Source organism: Rissa tridactyla, chromosome 5 (assembly GCF_028500815.1).
Source record: "Rissa tridactyla isolate bRisTri1 chromosome 5, bRisTri1.patW.cur.20221130, whole genome shotgun sequence".
Classification (NCBI taxonomy): domain Eukaryota; kingdom Metazoa; phylum Chordata; class Aves; order Charadriiformes; family Laridae; genus Rissa; species Rissa tridactyla.
This window is the reverse complement of record NC_071470.1, coordinates 76,257,175-76,281,384: the sequence shown is the minus strand read 5'-3', so window position 1 is coordinate 76,281,384 and position 24,210 is coordinate 76,257,175. Positions and strand designations below refer to the sequence as shown.

Below are 24,210 nucleotides of genomic sequence, written 5' to 3'. Positions count from 1 at the left end.
GTCCAGCTCGGTGGCGTTCTCGCAGATTGCAAAGATGAGTTAGAAGACAGACAGCACTGAGGATGAGGGACAATGTTTGTGGTCGTCCCAAGGCACGCTGACATGAGTACAACAAGCGGTAATAACAAGAGATACGGTGTTAGTAAAATCATAGATATCTCTGAGCTTTACCTGTATTAAGGATTGCGAGGCTGCGTCCTCGACCCTTAGGGAAGGGCTGGTTTTATCCTTACTTTGGATTTGCTTTGATCTTGCTTTTGTTTTGTTTTTCTCATACTCTTTGCCTTCTTAATACACTTTTCAGAGTTAATCTTCTTACTGGGTGACCATTAAGCTCTTTCACAAAGAAAAGGAACTTAGAATCCCTCTTGGAAAAAGCTGGAGTTGGGAAAGAACAGAGGACGCTCAGGCATTTTCCGAAGGACCAGCCGAAAAAGTGGTGCCCGTTTCCTAAACTCCAGGGCAAAGAGCCATCCCTGAGAGAGGAAGGGTGGAATTCTCTTCCTTATGTTTGAGACCGGATGAAATAATTTTGCCATCAGAACAAGATGGGGTGAAATCATAAAAAGATGTGGAAATCTGAAAGTAATAAAGTCCTGGGTTATTTGTAAGGTTGGGATGTCTGCTAAATTAAAGATGTCGTGTTACTCTTTTCCCCCTTTAATTTATGGGAAGCAAATGATTGTAAAGCTGAAAGAAGAGGAAGGGCCAATTACCAAAATGCGGAGTTTGCGGAAAATCTTTTAACTGCGGGATTACTCATCACAAAAGTTGCACCAATACTATTGATTCGGCTCCCGTGGGCCCGCAGCAGACAAAAGACGGTGCCCCCCTGCCTCGGACGGGAGGCTGGTCGTCATGCCTGGTGGTCTGTGGAAAGGGAAGTTACTAAGGCAGTGGTTTGTTGTTTATTTTGATAGCGCAGAGTCGGATACAGTCGATGGCAGCGCAGTTTATGGACACCAAAACTTTGCTGTCGGTACAGGGTTTGCCGGTGTAGAACAGGCTATAGAGAGGATCCGCAGGCAGCAGCGAGCCGGGATGGCTGGTTGAGCAAAAGCATTTCCTCCAAGAGACCTCTCAGCCTTGATTTACTCTTATCACGTTATTTTGGGGCATTGGGATCTGCTGACGGTCACCAAAGGGACGATCCCAGCTGAGCTCGTGGGATAAAAAGCACTAACAGGCTGTTTATTGATGTCTACAAGAGGCCAAGGTTTGTGGGGGAAGAAGTGAAGAGGGAAAGAGAGACTTTGTTCCCCTTTTCACTGCCACGCTCAATAAACTGAATAAAGAAGGGGAGCTCCGAAGGAAATCTTCCCTTTCCCCCTCCAGCCTGTGTGGGAAGGTTGTCCCGGAGCTAAAGAAAAGGCTTTTGATTGATTCCTCCTGCCCCTCTCCCGTCTCCCAGCAGCGCTGAGCACCCAGACAGCTCTGCCTGGTTAGGAGCCGATTATTTATCGATATTCAAGTCAGATAATTTGCACAAGCCGGCTCCTCTCTGCCGTGACGGCTTCGTTCATTGTACTGGTTTACACTGGGATGGCAAAAGGGACTGGTTGGGCATCCCCAGTGTCTCGCAGAAGACGCCAGGGCCCTGACCCAAACCGCTCTGCCGATAAATAGCTGCATTAAAGGCCACCGAATTTTGCTGGTTTATCATGGTTTTGCTTTGGGCTTGTTTGATGTTTCGGCAGTTTATAAGGATAATTAGGGGAGGGGAGGTGTGTTCCCTTTCGTTGTGTTTGTGTTGGCAGAACACCGCTGCTGAGGTAGCGGTGCAGAGAAGTGATTTGCCTTCATTTGTCTCATTTTATGAGGTGTTGGCTGCAGTTAAGGGACTGGTCATTTGCATCTAGATAGACCAGCAGCGGCGCTTTTGGACAATTTATTTTTCTTTTCTGTTTTCCAATTAATAAATCGGCGTGGAGGCTTCCTGGGCTCTGAGCTCTCTGTTGACAGATACATCACTGGTACTGGAGTGGTGTTTGAAAGACCAGGACTTCTCACGGCAGGACAATTCCTCCAGCTCTTGAAGGCTGAGCCGTTTGCTCAAGTTTTTCCTCTAACACCATCTTGAATAACGCCAAACTGAAAGACCTAACAAAGGTTTCTCAAGCTGTCAAAAAAGACATCCCCGTGGTTGACCCTGCTCTGGTCCACAGCAGAGATGGGGGCAGAAAAAGCAGGTGTTCCTGGTGGGCTCTCCAGCAAACCTGGAGAGGGCGAGGGGGAGGTACACGTGTGTGTGCATGTAGGTCGTCCAACCAGATGGAGTTGGAAAAGATCTAACGCTTCTGCTGGTTTAGGTGCGTCTTAGCCAAGTTTAGGTGCATCTTAGCCAAGTTGTACATCTTCTCTGTATTTAATGCAAACAAGCTTTTCTGATCTACTTGTGTCTCTCGGCCCCTTCCCAGTTTGGATTGCTCTCATCTGAACTCCTGCCACTTGCCTTTTGTCCTGGAGGGTGGAAGGAGAGCACTGGGCGACGGCAGCAATTTGTCTGTGCAGGGCACCCCAACCTTCACTCTTTGTTGCTGGTGGCATCCCATGCTCCTGTCTGATTTTCTTTTCATTAAAGGCTCGTCTGCAGGTCACAGGGATTGCCAGTGCAGGTCTCACAGCCTGGACCTCCTGGAACCCCCTACGTGGGTGACCGGTACTGACGAGAAGTCATCCTTCTGCTGCTATGAGCTGTGTACGACAAGAGATTGGGGTTTTTCCACACGACCTGATGTGGCTACACGAGTAAAAATTCCACGTGTGGGTTATGCTACCTCGGGAAGGTTGGCTTTGTGCTCCTGGTTGCCCAGCTCTCCACCATCCGTTCTTCTGGTGCAGATAACAACAGCCATTTGCCCCGTGCCGCCGGAGTGTTTTTCTGGTGTGACTTTTCCATTCTCTCTTGTGTTCAGCGCACATCAAGATAGGGCAGGTTGGGTTGGAACTAGATGATCTCTAAGGTCCCTTCCAACCCAAACTGTTCTATGATTCTGTGATTTTCTGTGCGGTTTTCAGCTTTCTAGCCAGTTTCGAACTGTGCTGCCACGTGCTGGCCTGTAGTTGCAGGATCTGAGTCACAAGTAGCTTCAGGAGAATGTTTATAAAAGCGTCCCCGCATGATTAATCTGTGGAAATATTAGTGACCTTGCGTATGCTTCGTATGACTTACACCGTGGTTGGGCTGAGCTCTCCTTTGGCAGCGCGGCTTGGAGTTTCACCCTGCCTGTCCTGTGCAAGACATCTTGAACCAAACCGTGCCTGCGGCCACGTCCCTTCTCAGTCTGAGGAGCCTTTTGGGGACGACAAGGTTTTAATCCTCTTGGCGATGCCCAGGGGACGGTTTGTCATTTATGGTGGTAGAGCTGGGATCGTAAGTTGGCCCTTGATTCGTGCAGTCTGAATAACTTGAAAATATTTCAAATCACTTTTTTAGCTTTATCTGTGAATGAAAGTGATTGAGAAGAGTCAAGTACAGCCTTTACTAGTCCCTTCATTGCCGTGGTGCGAGGGGACCGAAGGAAGCTGGGGAAGTTCCCGCTGCCGTTCCCGCTTCGGTCCCTCCTCCCGTGAGAAATCCTTTGGCCGTGCTCTGTTAAAATGTCCTTGGCAGCTCCCAGTGGCTGAATCGCTAGGAGTTTTTAATGGTCCAGATGTAAAAGAAAGGGGACGTTTAAAGAAAATCTGTTTTATCAGGGACCGGTTATTACTGAGCTGATGCAACAGCATCTAGAAAATGAATATATGGTGATGTAAGGGGCGTTTACAGACCTGGCGCTATCTCCGCTTTCGAAGGGCTTGTGCATGGGACAAAAATGGGCTCTGAATGAAAATGGTCAGTCGGGGAGAGGCACAAACCCCTCCTTATTTGTTGTGGGGTGCCCAGTGTTTATTCAAACCGGTGTTTCCATATCAACAGGGAATCTGTGCCAAAGCCAGCTCCAAAGTTTGAAAAGAAGCCGGCCGCCTTGAGAGGAACCCTCCGGCCTTTGCTGGGGGAGCCGTGGACGGGGAGGGTGCTGGTGGGATCCCACTCTTCAGAGTGCAGGCCGGTGATGAACGGTGGGAGGGAGTCGCCGCTTTTCCCGTTTGGACAACGTCTCATCTCCACAGTCACAAGCAGCCAGTCCTAATTTTTAGGTCTGTCAGCCTGGATGACCTACTTTCACTCCACGGTGCTCAGGGAAAAATGACCGTCTTCCAGTACAGGCCACTGCCACCCTTCTGAAGGAAAGGAAAGGTTTCTAGGAAGTTCGGTAAACTGGAATTTCATTTATTTTGGCCTTTTTTTTTCTCGATGCAGAGAGCGGTTTAGCTGGTCTCGTTTCTCCCCGCACCTCTACAGCGTTCCTGGGTTGTGGAGTTCCGTGCATAGACGAAGCGCGGAGAGATGGAGGTATCCCTTGAGCTCAGCATTCATGGGATAATTTATGGGCAGGTAATCTTAAACATATAGGTGAACAGATGCAGAACAAGGGAGAGACAGGGGCGGATTCAGATTCCTGGGGGAATTAACCTTTCCGAAGTACAAAAGCTCTGTGTGTCTGTGCTCCAGCATGGGAACCCCGTGGTGAAAAGCGATGCTGTGCTGAGGTGAGCGCACATCCCCCTGCGCAAGGGAAGCAGAAGACAGAGGGGAATTTTTAAATGGCCTCTGTTAAATAATGCAGCCCTCGCCTTTTCTTGCCCCACGTCCCCACGGAGGGTTTTTTTTATCCCGAGCCTTCGATCGTGCTCCGGGGCAGCCCGGTGCCACCATCCAGGTCCCCCACGCTGCGCTTGGCTTTGATGTCACGGGAATTTGGGGAGCTGGATCCCTTCTCCCTGTGATCAGGGACCGTGGAACCTTCCTTGAGTTACACAAAGCAGTCCGGCTCCCCATGGTAATCTGCATGAGCCGCCTTTAATTTGAATGCTCGGGTTTTGCCTTACTTTGAGTGGGGAAAGAGCTGCGTTTAGTTTGGGTTTTGCTGCGCCCCGAGCTAAGCAGGAGCTGGAGCCTGCGGCCAAATCCCACCCTGACCTTCACGTGGGCTCCTTGTCCCCACATCAAGCGCTGGCTCTTCTTAGTAGCGCGATTCTGGAGGTTGTTGAACGTGGCAAACTCGGAAATGGTGTGTGGGAGAGTGAAAAAGAGCAGGTTGGAACAACAGACTGTTGGAGACGCTAAATATAATCTAAGGGTCTTCAGCTTGGAAAAGTGTGGCCTGGGGAAGAGGAGGGAGATTAGTAACGTGACGAAGGGCGTAAAGAAGAAGAGGAGGGGTGGAGCGTTTTCCCCACTGGATGGGATAGCCCTGGGAGCTTTGCTTTCCCAGAGCCAAAAGCCTGGAAACTGTATTTTTGATATTTGCCAGACAGATAGCATTCCCAATTTCTCGTGCTGGTGCCGTTTGCTTTGGTCGCTTAATTCCAGTGAGGATGGCAACTAAATGCTGCTAAACGGGAAGGGGAATTCGAGCTGTCTGTCTGTTTATAGCTTCCTTAGGTGAAGTCGATGCCTGGCCCTTTCATTCTGATTTTGTGTTATTAATAGTGTTAATGGAAGGATGAGGCAGGGATTATTACTTGCCTACTGTATCTGTGTATCGGCGTTGGGCCTGAATAATATTTTTCTTTGTTTTTCCTTTTGCTGTGGGGCTTCCCTGCAGGCGCTGTCAGGTGAGGAGGGTGGTGGCAACCCATAGGGGCAGGTGCTCTGCCCACAGCAGAAAAGGTCACGCCAGCCGTGGCCTCATGCTTCACTAACAGGTTTGCTTTGGTCTCAGCCCTCCTCTCGCTTAGGGCTGATTTTTCAAACAGCCACAGAAGCTTTACGTTGTGTAAAATAGGTGTAAGAAGGCTGTGTCCCATCCCAGCTCATCAGGACCGCTCTCCCCATCAACCGGCATTTAATTCCAAGCGACGCTGATGGTTTGAGCAGCGTGGGTCCAAGGCATTGATGGCGATGCTCCGTGTGCTGAGGTGTCCGGTTGGTGCCTCATAGAATCGTAGAACCATAGGGTTGGAAGGGACCTCTGGAGACCATCTAGTCCAAGCCCCTGCCAGAGCAGGGTCACCCAGAGCAGGTGGCACAGGAACGCGTCCAGGTGGGTTTGGAATGTCTCCAGAGACAGAGACTCCACCACCTCTCTGGGCAGCCTGTGCCACGGCTCTGCCACCCTCACAGTGAAGCAGTTCCTCCTCATGTTTAGGTGGAACTTCCTATGCTCAGGTTTATGCCCATTCCCTCTTGTCCTGTGGCCGGGCCCCACTGAAAAGAGCCTGGCCCCATCCTCCTGACACCCACCCTTTAAGTATTTATAAGTGTTGATAAGGTCCCCCCTCAGCCATCTTTTTTCTAGACTGAAGAGACCCAAATCCCTCAGGCTTTCTTCATAAGAGAGGTGTTCCAGTCCCCTCATCATCTTGGTAGCCCTTTGCTGTCCCCTCTCCAGCAGTTCCCTGCTGTCCTTCTTGAACCGGGGAGCCCAGAACTGGACACAGTACTCCAGGTGCGGCCTCCCCAGGGCAGAGCAGAGGGGCACGGCGCAGAGCTCCATCCCCAAAAAACAATGGATTCCAAGCGTTCCTAGGCTTGTGACCTCCCTTTCCAAGGAGGCTGTGGCTGAACAAATGGTGTGTTCTACCTGAACTCCAGCTCACGCAGCCGGAAGGTTTGGTTTGGCAACTCTTCCTTAGGCGAGGGGTGATCAAACTCGACTGTGACACGTAGGGATCTCCGAGACATCAGCGCCCGCACGTTCCTTCCAGGCTCTTCTGCAAAGGCTGGAGCCTTTGATGATTTACAGTATGATTTACAGTAATGCCACCAGCTAAAGGGCTTCTCTGTGTACAATTTTAGTACTTCATCGTGGGCTTTTGGTTAGCTTTGTGTTTCTGGTGCTTCAACTAATGACTCATTTAAAGGAGTTTCCGCTTGCCTTGGGTATTCTTTTGCCTGCAGACTATTTGCTGGGGTCCCGGGAGCCGTATGTTCGCTCAGCCGAGGGCTCTTTTTCACCTTCTCTTGCTCTAGGGTGTCGGGCAGCTCTGCTCTTAGTTGGGCTAGGTGCTCCTGAAAGAAAGGAAGAGGTTTTCCATCCTTTATGAAATATTTGGTGCTGAGCGATGTAAGAAATCAGTCCGACTTGGTCCCTTAGGACCCAAGGAACAGATGCAATAAAAGCCGCGTGGACTTAGGAATTGCTCTCATTTCCGATAAATCTTAAGTGGTGCTGCTGATAAGAGAGCGTTACGATGCATTTAGGGAAAGTGTGATTTTTCAGGTTGCCATGCCTTTTGGCAAGGGCAGCCTTGGAGACCTGTGGCCTTTAACGTAACATTAGCGGTCGGGTTTAGCAGAGCGTGGGGAAAGTGAATATAGTGTTTCCATCTGCGCGGCTTCCCTCCCTCCATCCCTGCTCTCGGGTGCTGCCGAGGACTCAAATCCTCCTGAAGATTTTTTGGGGAATGGTTCAAAACGGAGTGTAAGTGCTGACTGCACCCTTCCCATCACCTCGCTGATAAATGATTTAGGAAAGCGGCGAGCGGTGCTGCAAAACTCCTTCGGAGCAAAAAACACTATAAGGGTAGCTCTTGAAAATCATCCACGCTGTTTGTTCTCGAGGTGCTGCGGGTCGGTTCTGGTTCAGAAAGGCACCTGTGGTGGGGCCAACACCGTGCTTGTTCAGCGACCCCCGTAAGCCCGCCACCAACCTGTTCAGCAAAGTTGGACTGTTTATTGGGGGTTTACCACCTCCCCGTTATTTCTTATTTATCTCCAATTACCTCCAAAACACTCTTCGTGGAAGAACTGGTGGCACTTTTCCAGGCTTCCTCCGCAGAGCTCCTTGATGCTTATTTGATATTTGCTCTGGTTGTAATCCTGACCGAAGCAGGGTTGTTCCAGCAGTTTTCTTCTGGCTGAATCAATAATCCATGCCTTTTCGTGAGACTTTTCCCCCCGCTTTTTCTGCTTCCTCGAGCCGCCTGGCAAAGCTCGTTACGGCTTCGTAGCCCAGTTGGGTGTTTTTCCCCCCTCCCCGTTGGCGTTTCTGGCAGTACATCCTCCCTCCCCATTCACCCTCCGCCAGACAAACCCAGAACATCTCCAACCATTCCCTGGGGCGAGGCGGGGGGGCGGTTGGGAACGAGCTATAAGGGCAGGGTGGTTTGTTTGTTTGTTTGTTTTTCCCCAAAGCCTTCAACTTCGAATTAATTCTGCTGATGATGAAGTTAAAGAACAAAAAGCCCTTCTTGGACCTGCGGATGCGCCGAAATCCCTGGGTGCTAAGGCAGACGGAGGGGTGCGGATAAGAGGGGGGGGGCGGTGGTGTCCTCCACCAGCGTGGCCAAGGCTGCAGGAGCTTTGCTGGCGCATCCTGCTTGAGCTAATTTAATAAAGGCCATTTTGTGCCCGGCTACAGAGATCTCAAGAGCCAGGAAGGCAGCAGAAAAGAGCCAGGAGAGGCTGATTTTTAAAACTCAGCTGCTGTAGTGTTTTCCCATTATCAAATCAGAAGCAATTAATGCTATAGTTGGACATCGTTAATATTTTTTTTTCCCCGCTAGAGGATGCATGTTGCAGAGCCCTGTGGGCCCGCTGTGGTGCAATTACAGTACATGGGTGCAGAGCCGAGAGGAATAACCTTTGGGCTGTAAGGAGCTATTTTTAGCATGAAGCTATAGCTACGCTTTGGGAGAAGGCGTAGAAACGAGAGTAACCCTGGCAGCGGGCTGACGAGAACGACACTGGTCAGTGGATTTCTTCTGGCATGCCGGTTTAATGGTGATGAGCACGGAGTTGGACCTCGGATACCATTTGGATGCCTTGGGAAGGATTGCTGGAAACTAATACAGCTTTATAGGTCATCTTCTTAGCTCACTTTCCTGCAGTTTTGATGGCTTCTCCGGCTAGACCTGGTGCTTTTATTTTCCTCAGAAACCCTCTCTGGTTTCTCTCTCCTTCACGGATGTCCCTTCTCACTGCACTTCTTCCCAAGGCTTTCTCTTCCTTCTGACCCTTGGCAGGTGAGGAATGTAGTAGCCACCCACCATCGTTCTGTAGAAGGATGGAGAAGGGGGTTTCTCCTGGACATAAGGTCTCTAATGGTGGCACATGTTCTGTGAAGAATGGAGAAGGGGGTTTCTCCTGGACAGAAGGTCTCTAATGGTGGCACAAGTACTTCTGTCCCACTTTGGCCGCGCCCTGCTCTGTCTCTGAGGGCAGCAGCCTGTGGGAGGGCTGAGGGCTTGGCGGCGATGGTGGGAAGCAGGAACGAGCCAGTCTCTCACCCAGACAGTTATTGACACCGCTGGTGTAGTTTCAAAACCAGCACGCCAGCTACTTTGGCCCGGTGACTCCTCATGTGCTGGCCTGCACAGGCGATGGGAACAACGGCTTCGGACAACCTCAAGCAAATCTTGGATAAAGGCAGACGCCACAGGCTCCTAAAACGTGCTCCTAAAAGCCTACGCTAAGCTTATTCTTTCCCTTGGAACTTGAAAAAACATGTACACAGTGAAATGCAGGTGCCCAGCTCCTGGCGTCCATCCTTCAGGGTTAGTTTTCCTCAGGCCAGTCGTTTCTGTAGCGGTGACCGCAGATCGTGGAGTTGCACTTTCATGGGTAGAAAGCACCTACCCTTCCCCATCGTGCGGATGGCCATGCAGCAGGGGGATGCAGTGCTTCTTCCCGAAACCCTGCCCAGACCTACTCATCTTCCTCAGTGCTGCACACTGTTTTTCTCTCCCCAAAAATACCATCTCAGGTCTGTAAGCAGCAACAGCAGCTCCGAGAGGCATAATCTTCTCAGCATCATCTTGGTTCCAAGCACCAATATCATCGTTCTTCTGGGATGCATCTTCTTAGTGTTTGCATCTCAGTAGACTTTGTTGGGATGATACGCACTGGCCAAATTTATATTCTGACCAAGGAGGAAACGTGGGTGAAAACTGGGTAAATTTTATGGCACGTTCCTGTTTGCATGCCTAACAAGCCTTAATTTTCTTTCCTTCCAGCTGAAGAATAAATTCATGAAGAAGTTGCCTCGTGATGCTGAGGCCTCCAATGTGCTGGTGGGGGAGGTCGACTTCTTGGAGAGTCCTTTCATTGCCTTCGTCCGGCTGCAGCAGGCGGTCATGTTGGGTGCTCTGACTGAAGTCCCCGTACCTACCCGGTAAGAGAATTCAGCCCCCAGGCAGGGGACGAGAATTGGAAAATGCATTTCTACCTTCTAAAATAAAAAGACCAGGCCAGAAGAAGACATTCTCCATTTCTTCCCATCATGTGATTATTGCAATCAAGGATTATTGATTTAAAGCAGCGAAACTCACTGTAGCTGCTTCATCATTTTCAGGTCCTGAATTTGGTTATAAGATATAAGCTGTCAAATAAACACACTAACTTCACAACTTAGCAGTAAAGGGCACTATCGATGGGAAATTTAACTGCTGGGGCTTTTTTCCTGCCCCTTATGATTCCCCCACCACAAAACACACTCTGCATACCTCAGGTTCCCTCTGCGTGTTTTAGCAGTTAATATTTTTCCTCTTAAAAACTCAAATTAGGTGAAGGATGCGATTTTGGCCCTGCTGAGACAAAAAAAAAAAAAGGAAACCTGGGGGGATATATTTCTGTCGGGGTGGTCACGCTCCATGTTGCTTTGCAACACAGAATGGTTCAGAGAAAAATGTCATGTATTTTATTTATTGTGACTCATGTTGCGAATTAATCTGAGTCTCGCAAATATGAATATATCTTCTTAAATCTTGGAATTCACTGCTTGAAACTGCATAACCGTACAGTGAGTGTACATATCGACCAAAGTCCTGTTTGAATTCTTAGCAATATTACCCATAGTTATACAATTGCATAGCATTTATCATGTAATGCAGTAGGGAAGAATTACCACTATAGACGTCCAGAACGTGTGCTGTACGTGAGCATTATGTAGTAGCACGCCACCAAGGTAAGAACCGTAAAAAATATGACTATTAAAAGTTAATGAAGTGCACCAAGAGCCAGAGCAGAGCAGAGTTTCGAGGGGAAGGGCCAGAGAGGCTGGAGGTGGGGGGTCTGCAACGTCCCCTCTCACCTCCCCACCACGCACCTGGGCTCCGGCATCCTTCTGGTATCACCTTACAAAGGCTTTACTTCACATTTTCCTTGTAATCACAGAGTTCAAATTGCACCTTTTGCTAATGTGCAAATACATATTTTATGTGAGGGGTTTCAAGGGCTTTCAGTACAGAGTGAAAGTTGTAATTCGAGTAATGCCTGGAGGGTTTGAGGGTGTCTCAAGTGATATTTTGTGAGAAGAGAGGTAGTACCGTGACAAAACACGTGGCTAGTGCATTGCTGAGACTGGAATGAATCACAGCCCTTGTGTGGAATGACAGTTATATGGTTATTATAATCTATACCTTATTTCCATGTGCAAAACAAAGGAAAAAGATGATCTAGTTTTGCTATTTAATTGCCTTCTAGTAATGCAGCACGGTTTGTATTTCTTCAAGTTTGATTAAGTGGCTCCTTACAATAACCACGTCAAGAACCATTTGCACACACCGGGTTTTCTGGTAGGAGTATGAGGGGATAGAACTGGTTTAATTTTATAAAAGGTTATTCCTCCTTCCTCAGCATTACTGAGCTCTCTATTCATCAGTATTTCAGCTTCGAAGTCTACTCCCACTTACTCTTTTTTTTTTTTTTTTTTTTTTTTAAAAAAAAACACATCTCCGAATGCTTTTCGGCAGACCTAAAATTAGGTATTGTTTGTTTTGGTAGTGGGAGCCACGAAGTTAGATCGAGGATTGCTGAACAACCTCATTACTCAATAGCATTAATCAAGACAATATGTCCTTCCATGCCAACATTTTTTCCAGGAAATACTATTATCTGTTTACTGTCCTCCAAACCAAATTCTAGCCCTAATCAAAGCAGAGAGGCTCATTTAGATGGCTTTCCTGAGTAATGAAGAGCCATTTGCGATGGCTGCATCCTGCGCAATCCAATCAAGGAAATCCCATCAGGGCCCAGACGAGCTCTGATGGAGCGAGCGTCTCCTCGGTCATCTCTCACGGCGTCCCTGCGGTTGGACCTGCACTTAACAGCCCACAAGATGCTGGAGCCTTCTCTCCCTTGGCGCTTTTCCTTTTATTTTGTTAAATAGGGAAATGGTGGAGTCACCGTGCCTGGAGGTATTTAAAAGACTGATAGACGTGGTGCTGAGGGACGTGGTTTAATGATGGTTTTTGTCAGTGTTAGGTTGATGCTTGGACACGATGATCTGAAAGGTCCCTTCCAACCTCGGCGATTCTGTGATTCTAAATTACCAAGTTCCTGGTAAAATTGTCAAAACTGACCCACTGTTTCAGCGCTGTGGGTTGCTGCAGGAGTGTGGTGACCTCGGTCTATGGAGTAACCGCAGCACGACCTGCATCTCTGCTTCTGCCTCTCTCTTGAGAAAGCACTGGATTATTTTTATATGGGGCCGGCGGGGGGTTAAACACACGGATTTCAGCACAGGGCTGTGGCCATGCTGGTCTGTGACATGGAGAGGAGGTGGCCTTCACGTGGCCATCTATGCCCATGGTGACATCCGTGGCTGGAGGTGCCTTTGCACAGCAATCCAGGTCACGTTTCTGCATTAGGTGGAAATCTCATGCTCTTTAGCAACTACAAATACACCGAATATGTCGCAGGAGCCAGCAAAGTGCCTTGCCCTGAAGAGGTGACGGTCACGGGGCTTGGTGGATCAGCAGCGGAAGGATGGGGGGAGCCCTCCCGAGGGGCTGGGAGAAAGGGGGAAGCATCCCCAGCAGTGACATGGTGTCACACAGCGTGCAGAAAGGCATGAAGCCATCTCGATGGCTTTGCAGAGCACTGACCGGGCAGGGTTTGCGGGGAGAGGGCAGCGGTAGCTTACATAGGACTGTCGAAGAATCAGGGCATCGGCCGCATCCCTTAGCTGGACCTCGGTCTTGTGATGGAGATTTAAATGTGACACCAAGCCCTGAGAGGTGAAAGGCTCATGATATCTATATTCCTTGCTCTGTTTTGGCTTATTCTTGTTGACCCAGGACTGTAGGAAGAAGAAGGATTGTTACGGTGTGCATAAGGTAGACAGTATTCAGCATGTAGGCTTCCACTTAAATGGAATTTCTGCTATTGGTTCTTTTGGGTTTTTTTTCTTCCTCCACACATTCTTTGGCTTGGATTTTTCTTGTAAGTTACAGAATTTTGTGTGCTTTGTAGAAATAGGATTTCCTGTGTAGAAATGACTCTTCCTTGGATATGTAAATTCTCTCTGTATTTTTTTCCTTCACGCTTCCTTGCTAAGGCTTTGAAGTATTTCCTTTACTTGAAAGTACATTTGTATTTAAAAGAAACCAGCAAGATCTGATGAACTTTCCAGGAAAAGTTTCTCAGCAGGGTGCTTTCATACAGCCCTAATAATAAAAATCGGGGATCTGAGATGGGTATAGGGGGACCCCAGCTTTTCACTGTGTCGAGTTTTCTTTTTACCGATCGGATTGAAAAAACCTTTAGAGACTTGGGTTTTCTCAGGTGGAATGTAATTGCGCGGTGCTATGAACTCCTCGTTTTGGCAAGCACTTGGCTACAGCGCTTGCACCACGGCTTGGGTATGGCTGCTTCTCCTCTGGACAAGGTAATAGATGTGTAGCTTTTTATGTTCGTAAAAGAGATGCGCAATTATGTGTTGAGGTCTGCTGCGTTAATGTAATGTTGATGGGGGAAAAAAAAAAGATGAAGAATGAGCAAGGGAAAGATTTTTTTTGGAGATAAGCTGCACAGACTTGCACAGTCTAATATGTAGTGCTGGGAAATTGCCTGCGTCTACAAGTCTCAAATGAAATGAAGCAACTTGCCCAAAGGTCACTTAGGAAGCATGTGGCAGAACCAGGAGTCAGATTCTCCTCGCTTCAGCTTTTAACTCCAAAGGCATCTTTTCTTCTTTGTAAGCGAGTGTGTCTTGCCTCTCTTCAAATGTGTGTCTTGCTCGTTAATTACAGCATTGAAATGGTTTTCGGGGCTGTGTCCTTTAGCAGTTTTTCCAGCAGAAGGACTTGCTCTGGGAAATGGGAGATCCGGCAGCAAAGGATTATCTTTGTCTGTCTGCCTTCGTGTGTTGGACACCAAGTGAGAAGCTTGCCGTGTTGGTACAGTGCCCAAAACTTGAGGGATCACCTGTGGGAAATAGAAGACGGACCAAACACTTCACCATCTCCTTTTGTTACTGCAGTCTGAAGTTGTGCTCCTTTCATCAGTGGTCCAAGCCATAGATTCTACTGGAAAAACACATCAAGAGGCTGTTCTTTCAGCCCTTGAGTCCATCAATGTGTATCTCTATTGGAAATGCTGGATGCCTTGCAGGCATCTCACATGGTGTCCAGCAACAGAAGGGCTGCTTCCCCTCACCCCTCTCAAAAATAACATTTTCTTCAGGACCTTTCTTAGTTTCCTTCCTGTAGGTGCCTTTTAACCCTTACAGAGTTGCTGCTCTTGCTTGCTCCAGATTTGGGAGGTAGGCATGGATGAGCAGGCTCAACTTGAATCTTGTTTTAGTTGCTCTTCCTCTTTATTTTTTAATTTTTTAATTTTTTTTTGGGAGGGGTGCTGAGGGGGGAGCACGGGACACACAATGACCTTGTCTCCTGCCCCGATGGTCAGCTTGTGGAGAGACCGTGGTGAGGCTTGGTCCTGGGACAGTTTTCACCATGACCCTTAACCTGTGTGGGAACTTGATAGTCCTGGACGTTATTAATTTCTTGCAGGGTGTCCCAAATGGATGGCAAAATATTAGTGCTGCACTGACTTTGTGGTCACTCCCCACCTCCTAAGTGTGCTCTTCATGTGATTTTGGGGAGGTTTCTAGCCAAATTTCTCAGGAGCACAGCACGTAAAGCCTCGTTGCTTCCTGGGGCAAACTAGGTGGAAGTTCTGCCCCACGGTCTCTGGTGTCACTTCCCGCCAAGGTCCAGGAGGGTTGTGTTCGCTCTTAGCAGGTTGTTAGCTCCACAACCCCATGGTACCGGGCTTGGGCACAGTATTGCTGGTTTATGCACGTTTAGATCCTCCGCGTGCATTGGCTGGGTTTACGGTGTGTTGGCCAGGGCACGTTTGTCCATTTCGAATTGGAATTACTCCTCTGGGAGAATGAACTTACTCTTGTTGGGTTTGGTAGCATAGTCCATATGATTAAAAGGTGAATCAGCCATTATCGGTGGTCATCATCTGCTTACGAAGGGCAAAGCGTGCAAAAACGAGAGGAGGAATAGTGCTTTAGGTAAAACAAAATAATAAATTACTGAGTTTCTGGGTCATTATCAGCTTGGAAGCAAAGGATTCGGAGCGCTTGGTGTGGTCATACGAAGTTCAAGACCAGGTGTCCTGGGTGCGAGGGCTGTCAGCCCTGTCTGTAAGCCGTTGTCCGAGGCGTTCAGGAGAAACAGTGAATTTTTTTACTGCTTCAGAGAGCCTTTGAGCTCAGTGGTATGAGGTGAGACCTCATGTTCTCTGCGTTGAAGCATCCTTAGCAATGCTAGGTATCAGAAGTGGACATCTGATAACTCGGCACGCGTTTGCACGCAGCAGAGAGGAATTCTGTGCTGGCCTTCATCTTGGCAGAAGAAGAGGAGAGGACTATGTTGCAGCTAGAAGGGAGGGCTTTCTCAGGCGGAAGTATTCATTAACTAAATGATATTAAATGCATGCAAACACAATCTCATCCAGACCACTAAAATGCATTAATGTTGTTGTGTTTGTAATATTTTGGTCCTTTAAAAGGTCTCATTCTACATGCTGAAGGCAATTCTGAGCTGAATCGGTCAGGACAAAAGAATTTAGAAATTGTCACAAGCTGCTTGTTTTCAAGAAGATTTTAGTAAATGCAAGAGCGTTCAGGTACCTCTGTTAGGCGTTGGAAGAGAGCCAGCTGGTGTAATTATTTCAGAAGATGGTTAGAAAATGTCTCGCTCCCCTGGAAAATGAGGAGAACAGCAACTTCTGAAGTTAGGAGCCTTTTTTTCAACTTAATGTATTTGGATAATTTGCATCCTAGGGTTTTAAAAGAGTTGGCTGAGGAACAGTTTGTCTTTCATGTTGTTTTGTAATAACTCGTGAAAGACAAGGAAAGTTCCAGGAGGTAGGAGGAGAGCAGAGGACATGACCTAGGCGTGTATGGCTTACTCACCTCCCTGTGAACCTTAGGGAAAGCACTCGAAAGCCTCGGAAAGAACTTGATTAGGAAGCGTTACTTTTAGTAATACCAATTAATATGTATTTATGGATCCCGTCCTCCTATCTTGATGCCTTTTTTTAATAGGGCTTTAGATTTTTTTAAAATACGAAGTACTTGTTTGGATATAATATATCTTATAAGACATTTGAGTTAGTACCTCATGATATTTTGATTCAGGAGGCTAAAATAATACTAAATACGGTGGTTGTAAGGGGAGAAGTACTCCTGGTGAGGTGTCACAGTTCTCTACCCTCTTCTGTTTCACGTTTTATCAGCAGCTTTTGAGAAAACATATAGTTAACGTAGGTTATTTCATCTGTGTATTTGCACTGCCAAAACTGCCAGCTCTTGGATGATTTCCCTGAGGAAGATGCTGATACATCAGAGAAGGTTTGCAGAAGAGCCGTCAAAGTGACTAAAGAGAGGAGAAAAGCCTCCAATGGCTTAGCCTGACTGACAGACGGCTACGGGGGACTGGATCAATAGGGGAGGATATTTAAAGGAATTAAATTATCGAGGGTTCTTCAATCTCGCTATGGGAGACAATCGAAATTTGTGCCTGGAAGTTGGAGCTAACCCAAATTCACACTGGAAGGTAATGCAAAAGGTTTTAGATGAGGCAGCTTAGCAAAGGTTATAGTGTGTTTATTTTCCATTACTGATTGAAAGGTATGGCTGTAATTGGAAAAAGGCTCAATTCAGGCAGTTTTAAAGTTGTTTTGGGCAGCTATTAGTGTTTCTGTTTGAGCTTGCTGAAAATTGCCCCAATAATTCCCAGTCTTTGCTAAATTAGGTGAAATGGAGAAGTTGGTTTCCTGCCATGTGACTTCTTTTGTTGCTAATTGCAAGGATGAGTTGATGTGCGAGACAGAGAGACGTTTATCTCGAGGTCACTAGTTAGAGTCCGGCTGAATGCCTCAAACGAGACCATCTGAGCGGCATGGTTGGTCTCCATTGAAGTCCCACAGGCCACCGAATGTTGGCCACGATGTGAGATGGCCAACAGAAGGAACAGGGCTTTCTTCACAAACCAATTGGCAAGGTGAAGAGATGAGCATGAAGACAGATGTATTTTCATGTCATAGCCGTGAACCAAATCTTTTTTCCTGGGACAAATCCGAACAGGGGATTTATAGGAAGCTCATGTTTCTACAGCCAAGGCTGTAGATGTTGTGTGAGTAAGTAACTGCCAGCTTGGCACCTGTCTACAGCATGAAATCAACTTTAGAGTATTTCTACAGGAGGTAATGGCTTTTACCATTTCAGCATTGATACAAAACATAATTTAGGAACCATGAGTGTTTAAGATAAGGCTTAGATCTTTCCTGAATTAAGTATTATTTGAATGGTGGTGGTTTTTTTTTAGTTTTTCATTCCAGGCCAGGAGGATCTAGGTACCTTTGAAGATCCAACCAACCTTGAGGCCATACTTAAAACTTTTTCTAATGAGTGTCAATTAAGAGGTTGGAAAATCCAGTCACCTTTCACCAGCATTCCCATTATTCTGGCACAACTGCTAGACAATTTTATTGCCAAAACCATCCATTTCCCATGTATAGCCTTTTCCATTACGGAATCTCATTAGAACATAACGCCATGTGGGCGAGTCCTCATTCATAGCACGTTAGCACTGACAAAAGCAAGGGCAGGAAAGATCAAGAGCGGTAATTTCCTATCTCCAAAGTTCATATCGTGGTGTTCTTTCAAACTTCGTTAGCAGTGACTTGGGTAGAATTGCTGCCCAAAGAGATCATGTAAGAAACGAACTCCTAATACCTTGTAGATATAGTCACCCTCGCTGATGGTGCCTACCATTGGAATAGGTTTACGCCTTAAATTGCCTCCGTAACAACTAAGCTGTTAATAGCGTCTTCCCTCTGTACCAGCAACATGTGAGCAAGTAAGTCACTATGGAGGTGGATGGGCTTTCTGTGGTGCACAGGGCATGGATTCCCAACCGCTCAGCGCTAGAGCCGCATCTGTCGTGCGTAGTTCACTTCCAGGCACTGGGCATTGGAAGAACATCCTTTCTTCACCTCATCCCGAAGTCTAGGTTGCTGGACGGTAGCGTCTTCTGCGTAGGGTTGTGATAGCATTTGGCCACAGTGGTCTCAAGGCTACTTTTAAGGCTTTTGGGGAGAAAAATTCTGGGTAGTGTCTTGCTTGTCCAAGTAAGCACGATGGGCTGCAGGGTGTAACCTCTGCTCCCAACTTAGCTGGAGGCCACTGGATCTCTAACAAGGGCCACAGCTTTTTTAAGCTGAATTTCCATCTAGATATTGTGTAAGTGATAAACAATCCATTTTTTTATCCTGAATGAGAACAATCTTTGTTTTTTCAGATTTCTCTTCATTCTACTGGGACCGAAGGGCAAAGCAAAGTCCTACCATGAGATCGGCCGAGCCATCGCCACTCTGATGTCGGATGAGGTAGGTGTCTTGACATCTCCCGTGTGAGATGGTTTCTCCCAGGTTTCACTTCATGAGCTAATAATGATGTCCTTTCCTCCAGCGTGGTCGACTGGAATGGACGCATAGGTAGGCTGCACATAAGTTTGAAATATCCAAATATCACTTCCTAATTCCATCTGTTCACATAATTATTTCATCTGGCTTCATGTTTTTGTAAAAGCATGACTATAGGAAGTTTTTGCCCATCGTGCGTATTTTCCTGCTAGCAGTCGCTCTTTCAAATAGACTGTGAATTAATCTCTGAATTACTGTTGTCGCGGTGCGCGCCTGGTGTCACATTCCAGGATGCCAGTAACCCGCAGCTACGCTCCAGGTAATTACCGCAGAAATGGTCACACCCAGGACGTGCCGTTGTGTGTTGCTCTGGATCCCAGAGCACTTCTTCATTCAGGCACTGCTTATATATTATCCATGAGTAGCTAGCAATTACTTGCTAATCATACACCTCGTTGAGACGATGGGGCTTTCAGTATTCATTTACGGCTTCTTTCTTCCAGTGTCCCGTGGGCTCTGCGCATCTGGGCTGATTTACGTTGTGTTTGTTTCTTGCTTTCTCCATATGTTGTTCTGGTCTCCTACAGTTCCCTTAATTACCGCTCGGCTGGTCTCAACTCTTCTGTTTTCTGTCATTCCATAGCCCCAAAGCCCTCCTTCCTACCCCTGACTGTTCTTATTAAGTCTGTCATGTGGGCTGAGCCACCTTCACTCCGAGCAGTCCAGAAGATTTCTGTAAAATTCAATATTAATGCTCTTTTTCCTCTCCTCTCTCATTCACTCTTCATCAATAATACTGACTCTTTTAGCAAAAGTAGTTTGTGCTTCTTGTTTTTATTTTTGAGTAAATATTGTCATCGTTTCTAGGTCACAGGGTTGAAAACTAACCTATTTTTTGATAGAGTGAAGTAGGTAGGAAAAGAGGATCGACCCTTTTTTTGTGGCTTTGTAAAAGTGGCTTCTCAAAGGATAATCAAAACTCCTTATTTATAGGAAAAGGAAAACTTTTTTTGGGTAAGCAAAATGGTTAATTGCTTTAGTAACATTTTTAGAAGGTTAGAAACAGATATTTTGCTAAAAATTAGAAATATGCTGTTAAGAAAAGAACTTCTATTGTTGAATGACCAGCCAAAGGAAGGGGCTTTCCTGAGGTTCACACACCCTTGTGCCGAGTGTCCTGATACTTTTTGGAGAACGAATAAGTTGGGTTTGTAGAATAAAACTTGGTAGTTGCCTCTGGAGTCTGGGCTACAGGAGATGCAAACCATATCCCCATGGAGTCTGTCTTTTCCTTGCAGGTGTTCCACGACATTGCCTATAAAGCCAAGGACCGGCAGGACCTGATCGCTGGCATCGATGAGTTTCTGGATGAAGTCATCGTGCTCCCCCCAGGGGAATGGGATCCGGCCATCAGGATAGAGCCCCCCAAGTCTCTTCCTTCTTCAGATAAAAGGTAATAGCAGGAGATAGGCGGTTTTAGCTCCGTCAGGAAGGACAGTATGCATCAGTTCTGAAAAGGCGATGGGAAGAGCTGCTGCTTTGGGTGCACCAGGTTTATTGACCACCTGCGGCATGACCTGCATCTTATTATTTAGATATTTTCAGGTCTTTCTTAATAGCTGGAGGGAGGACGTTCTTGCAGTTCTTTTAAGGTGATGTTGTAGGCATATTATAACACCCATCGTGGTTATCCAGCCTCTTTGGGGTTCTGCTTGGTCTTTCTGACACGCTACATTCCACGCTGGCTGCCACCAGGTCAGCCTTCTGGTCTCCTTTGTACAACGCGGCTTCAGGATAGGTTGTGTGACGCTCATTTGGAGGAGCTGTGTGTGGATTATGTTTTGTGGAGCCCGTGGGCAGTGCAGTGAGCTTCAGTTTGGCTTGCCTTCTTTCTAGAAAAAACATGTACTCTGGTGGAGAGAACCTGCAGATGAATGGAGACACGCCTCATGATGGAGGACACGGTGGTGGGGGCCACGGGGACTGTGAAGAGCTTCAACGAACTGGCAGGTGGGTAACGCACCGCTCAGCGTGATGGATCTGGTGTGACCCAAGCAAGGTGGCAGCGCTCCCCTGGCCAGAACCGTTTCACCCCTTCTGCTTTCCATCCCGACATAGTGTTTGTGTAGGTCGAGCTGGGACCCCAACATGTGTCCTGGCGTTTTTAGTGCCCAGTATGAGACTGTCTGAAGGGTTCTGGACGTCCAGCCTCAGCAAATTACAAAGTGTCTTAAATGAGGCACTCAAAAATGAAAGAAGGCCCAGGTAGGTGTTGGCTGTTGAAAGTCTGTGAAGTTAGATGAACCGTAAGGGGGGTAACCGTGGCGGGCGCAGCTACGGTTTCCACTTGGATTACTGGAAGTGCTTTAGCCAAAAGCAGAGACGTTCCCTTTTCCAGACATTCCTGCAGTGGTTGAATTGCACAGACGAAGGCTTTTACGGGGTAGAAATACAGAAGGTAACAGAGCCCGAGGCCTTACTCTGCTTTAGTACTCTGCGTGTGTGCCATGTAAAAGTCCACGAGAGTGGGAATGCAGTTCAGGTGGCCATAAAATGGTGTGCTCAGCATTTCAGGGCCAATACGCAGGTTTTCATGGTGGCATTGTGCCCTCCCTCCCACTCTGTATTTATTTAAGTTCTAGGAGAATATCTAAATTCCAGGTGAAAAGTCTGAAATTACACCTTGGCGCATACAGGTCAGTCGATAACGTCCTGATTCTGGGTCAGAAAGTAATGTGTGCCTGTCTGCCACCGTCCTCTCTGCGTACAGAGCCCCTGAACAGTCCTGGCGGTGGTGGTGAACTGTCTACACAGGAACAAGAGGCAAAACAGGAACGTTTTTCATGCTGGCAGCATCAGAGCCGCGTGGAGTGTATAAGAGTTAAATACGGTCTTGCCTGTGACGGTACAAAAAAAAATACATCTGCAAGTGAAGCTGTCTCGTGCTCCAAGATGATTTCACTTACTTGCGTTTTTACTTCTAGTTCTGTCTCTGGTTAACGGTTTGAAGCGTTTTTCCATTTAGCAGATGGTTTGGCTCACCCAACCCCTGTGTCTGCCACGTGGAGAAATTTAGGCAGGGATTTAGACTAGAGTTAATATATTTTATTACATCAACCAATGTCGTTGGGAGAAAAACACCCCAACAGGCAAGATTCCTGAACTGCGAACTTCAGGGGTCTGTTTCAGCAGAAGTAGGGCTGATGTTCCTGAGATTTGTCTCTTTCCAGCTGTATCACACGCTCAAGATTTTATCTTTCCTTACAGCATTATCTCAGTGATATCCCTGGACCGATAAGACTAGTATGTAATGTGATGATCTCACCCCTTTCTGATAATACTTCATTTCTGGCAACGTTTCCGATTACTTATCTCGGTGACTTTCACTGGGAAACATTTAGCCACGAGTCTTCTCTTGCTTGTCTTTTCAGATTCTGTGGTGGCTTAATCAAAGACATAAAGAGGAAAGCGCCGTTCTTCGCCAGCGACTTCTACGACGCTTTAAATATTCAAGCCCTTTCAGCCATTCTTTTCATCTACCTGGCCACAGTGACCAACGCTATCACTTTCGGAGGATTGCTTGGCGACGCTACGGAGAACATGCAGGTCAGCAGGAGCTTTTCAAAGCAACAAAGATGTCGTTTGCCTTTTGCTGGCTACAGTCAGAGGGCTGTTTGGCCACCGACAAAGCTTGAATTCTGGGTACAATTAATAGAGGTATCCTGTGTTTCCGCTGAAAGTTGAGTTGCTTTCTCTGCTGTTGGAGGGCTGTCCTTTGAAAAATTGTACAAGAGTTACCTTAAATGGTGTTTGAAAGATGGCTAGGCCACAGAGAAGGCCCTGGCTCCTTCCATAGAGAGAAGTTCCTCTGATCTACTCTGTGTTTGTGTCTTGGTTGGATCGGCTCAGTCCACTTAAGTTGACTAAGTCTGATTCAGACTTTCCATGTCATCAGAGCACAGCGCTGTGTCCTCTGTGTGACTCTTACAAGCCCTGGACTTCTGCCTCTCGGGCGAACAGAAAATCCTAAAATTCATAGGAAGGCGAGTAAATCAAGAGACGTGACAGAGGAGGGAAAATGCGAGTTCTTTAGAAAGATGAATTTTGTAATAGTGGAAGCTCAGATCCTGAGAACCATTTTGCGTATCCAGAGATGGGCTGGGTGGAGATAAACGCTGGGGCTTCAAAGGTTGGCTCAGTTTTAGATGAAGCCTAAAGGAAAGGGGTTCTGTATTGAGACTGCTGTAGGTCCTTCGTGATTCTGGAGCAGAATTACACTCTATCCATGTGCTTTAGTATTCCTTTGGCTTTTTGAAGAGGAAGAAAAGATAGGAGGTTGTATTTAGATAGATTCAGTGCAGCCACATTGCATCTCCTAACAATATTTAAGCTCGCAGTGATAATGTCTGAATTATTAATTTAGGGAGGTTTAATTAAACCAAACATAGAAAAAGGGGACACCTATCTGGAGCTCTAGACTGCCCCGTGATAAATTACAGGGTAGAGTAAGATTCAGTAGTTGGTGGAATGCCAAACTTCCCTCCCCACTGCATAAATACAATTTACCTCTTCCAAAACTCGACTCCTCGGCAGTCATGCAAGCAGATGCGTGATGCACAATTAAAAAGAAATAATAGCAAATAGTGGCAGAGAACGGAAAAGCCTCCAGGATCCACCAGCGAGCATCGCTCTTCTGTCTGCTCTGCACCTATCTGAGGTACGGTCTTCCAAGTAGGAGGAGGGAAGGGAAAGTGTTACCTGGTTCCAAATCTAGTGCCCGTAATCACTTTATTGTGTCCAGGAGTCTCTTCCGTTAACCTTTGTATCCTATGAACATTTATTACTGAGGAGCAAAATATTTTTTTTGCCACTGAAAGTGGCAGTATAGTTTCTTAATGCTCATGAAAAAAAAAATAATGATTAGACTCGTTTAGATGTGGTGCTAAGGGATATGGTGTAAGGGAGAGCTTTGTAGAGTGGAGATGATGGTTGGACTCGATGATCCCAAGGGTCTTTTCCAACCTAAATGATTCTATGATTCTATGATTATTTTAAAAAGCACCGCCTTGCATTTCAGGAAGTTGGAGGGGTGACAGGAGAAGGTAGGCCTCCAGGAGAAGAGCCAATAATCCCTGTGTTCCTGGGGGACCCTTGTGCCACCTGCCAAGGGCTGACGCATAAATGTGTTTTGTTAATACCTCTCATGCTGGGGTGAGGTTATTCTCCCAAGAACCTCACGAGCCTTCTCGCTGGGCTTATAACCGAGTGTGCAGCCTTCCTCCGATTTAAAATGGTGTTCATTTGTCGAATGTGACAGTCTCATTTCGCCAAAGTGTGTCTCAGACGTGCTGTGAGCTCACATACTCTGTCCCCGTGGCCGCCCGCTCCCCGTAGCCAGTTTGTCATTAAACTTCAATTCACAGAAGTGCAGGAAAATTGTCACTGAGTTGCTAGAAAAACCAAAATCCCTCCGGTCAGTCCACAACATAGCCACAGCT

The 24,210-nt window shown here is 47.1% G+C and overlaps 1 protein-coding gene across 15 annotated transcripts in view; it reads left to right on the top strand.

Annotated features, from left to right (window-relative positions):
• The window catches only part of SLC4A4 (solute carrier family 4 member 4), a 215,152-nt gene that overhangs the window by 152,322 nt on the left and 38,620 nt on the right, over positions 1–24,210 (top strand). For all 15 annotated transcript variants that reach the window (XM_054202257.1, XM_054202265.1, XM_054202259.1 and 12 more), the window contains 5 exons: positions 10,003–10,160; positions 18,589–18,676; positions 20,011–20,165; positions 20,609–20,722; positions 22,144–22,318. In XM_054202257.1, coding sequence (XP_054058232.1) covers positions 10,003–10,160; positions 18,589–18,676; positions 20,011–20,165; positions 20,609–20,722; positions 22,144–22,318 — 690 coding nt within the window. The remainder of the gene's footprint in view (positions 1–10,002; positions 10,161–18,588; positions 18,677–20,010; positions 20,166–20,608; positions 20,723–22,143; positions 22,319–24,210) is intronic.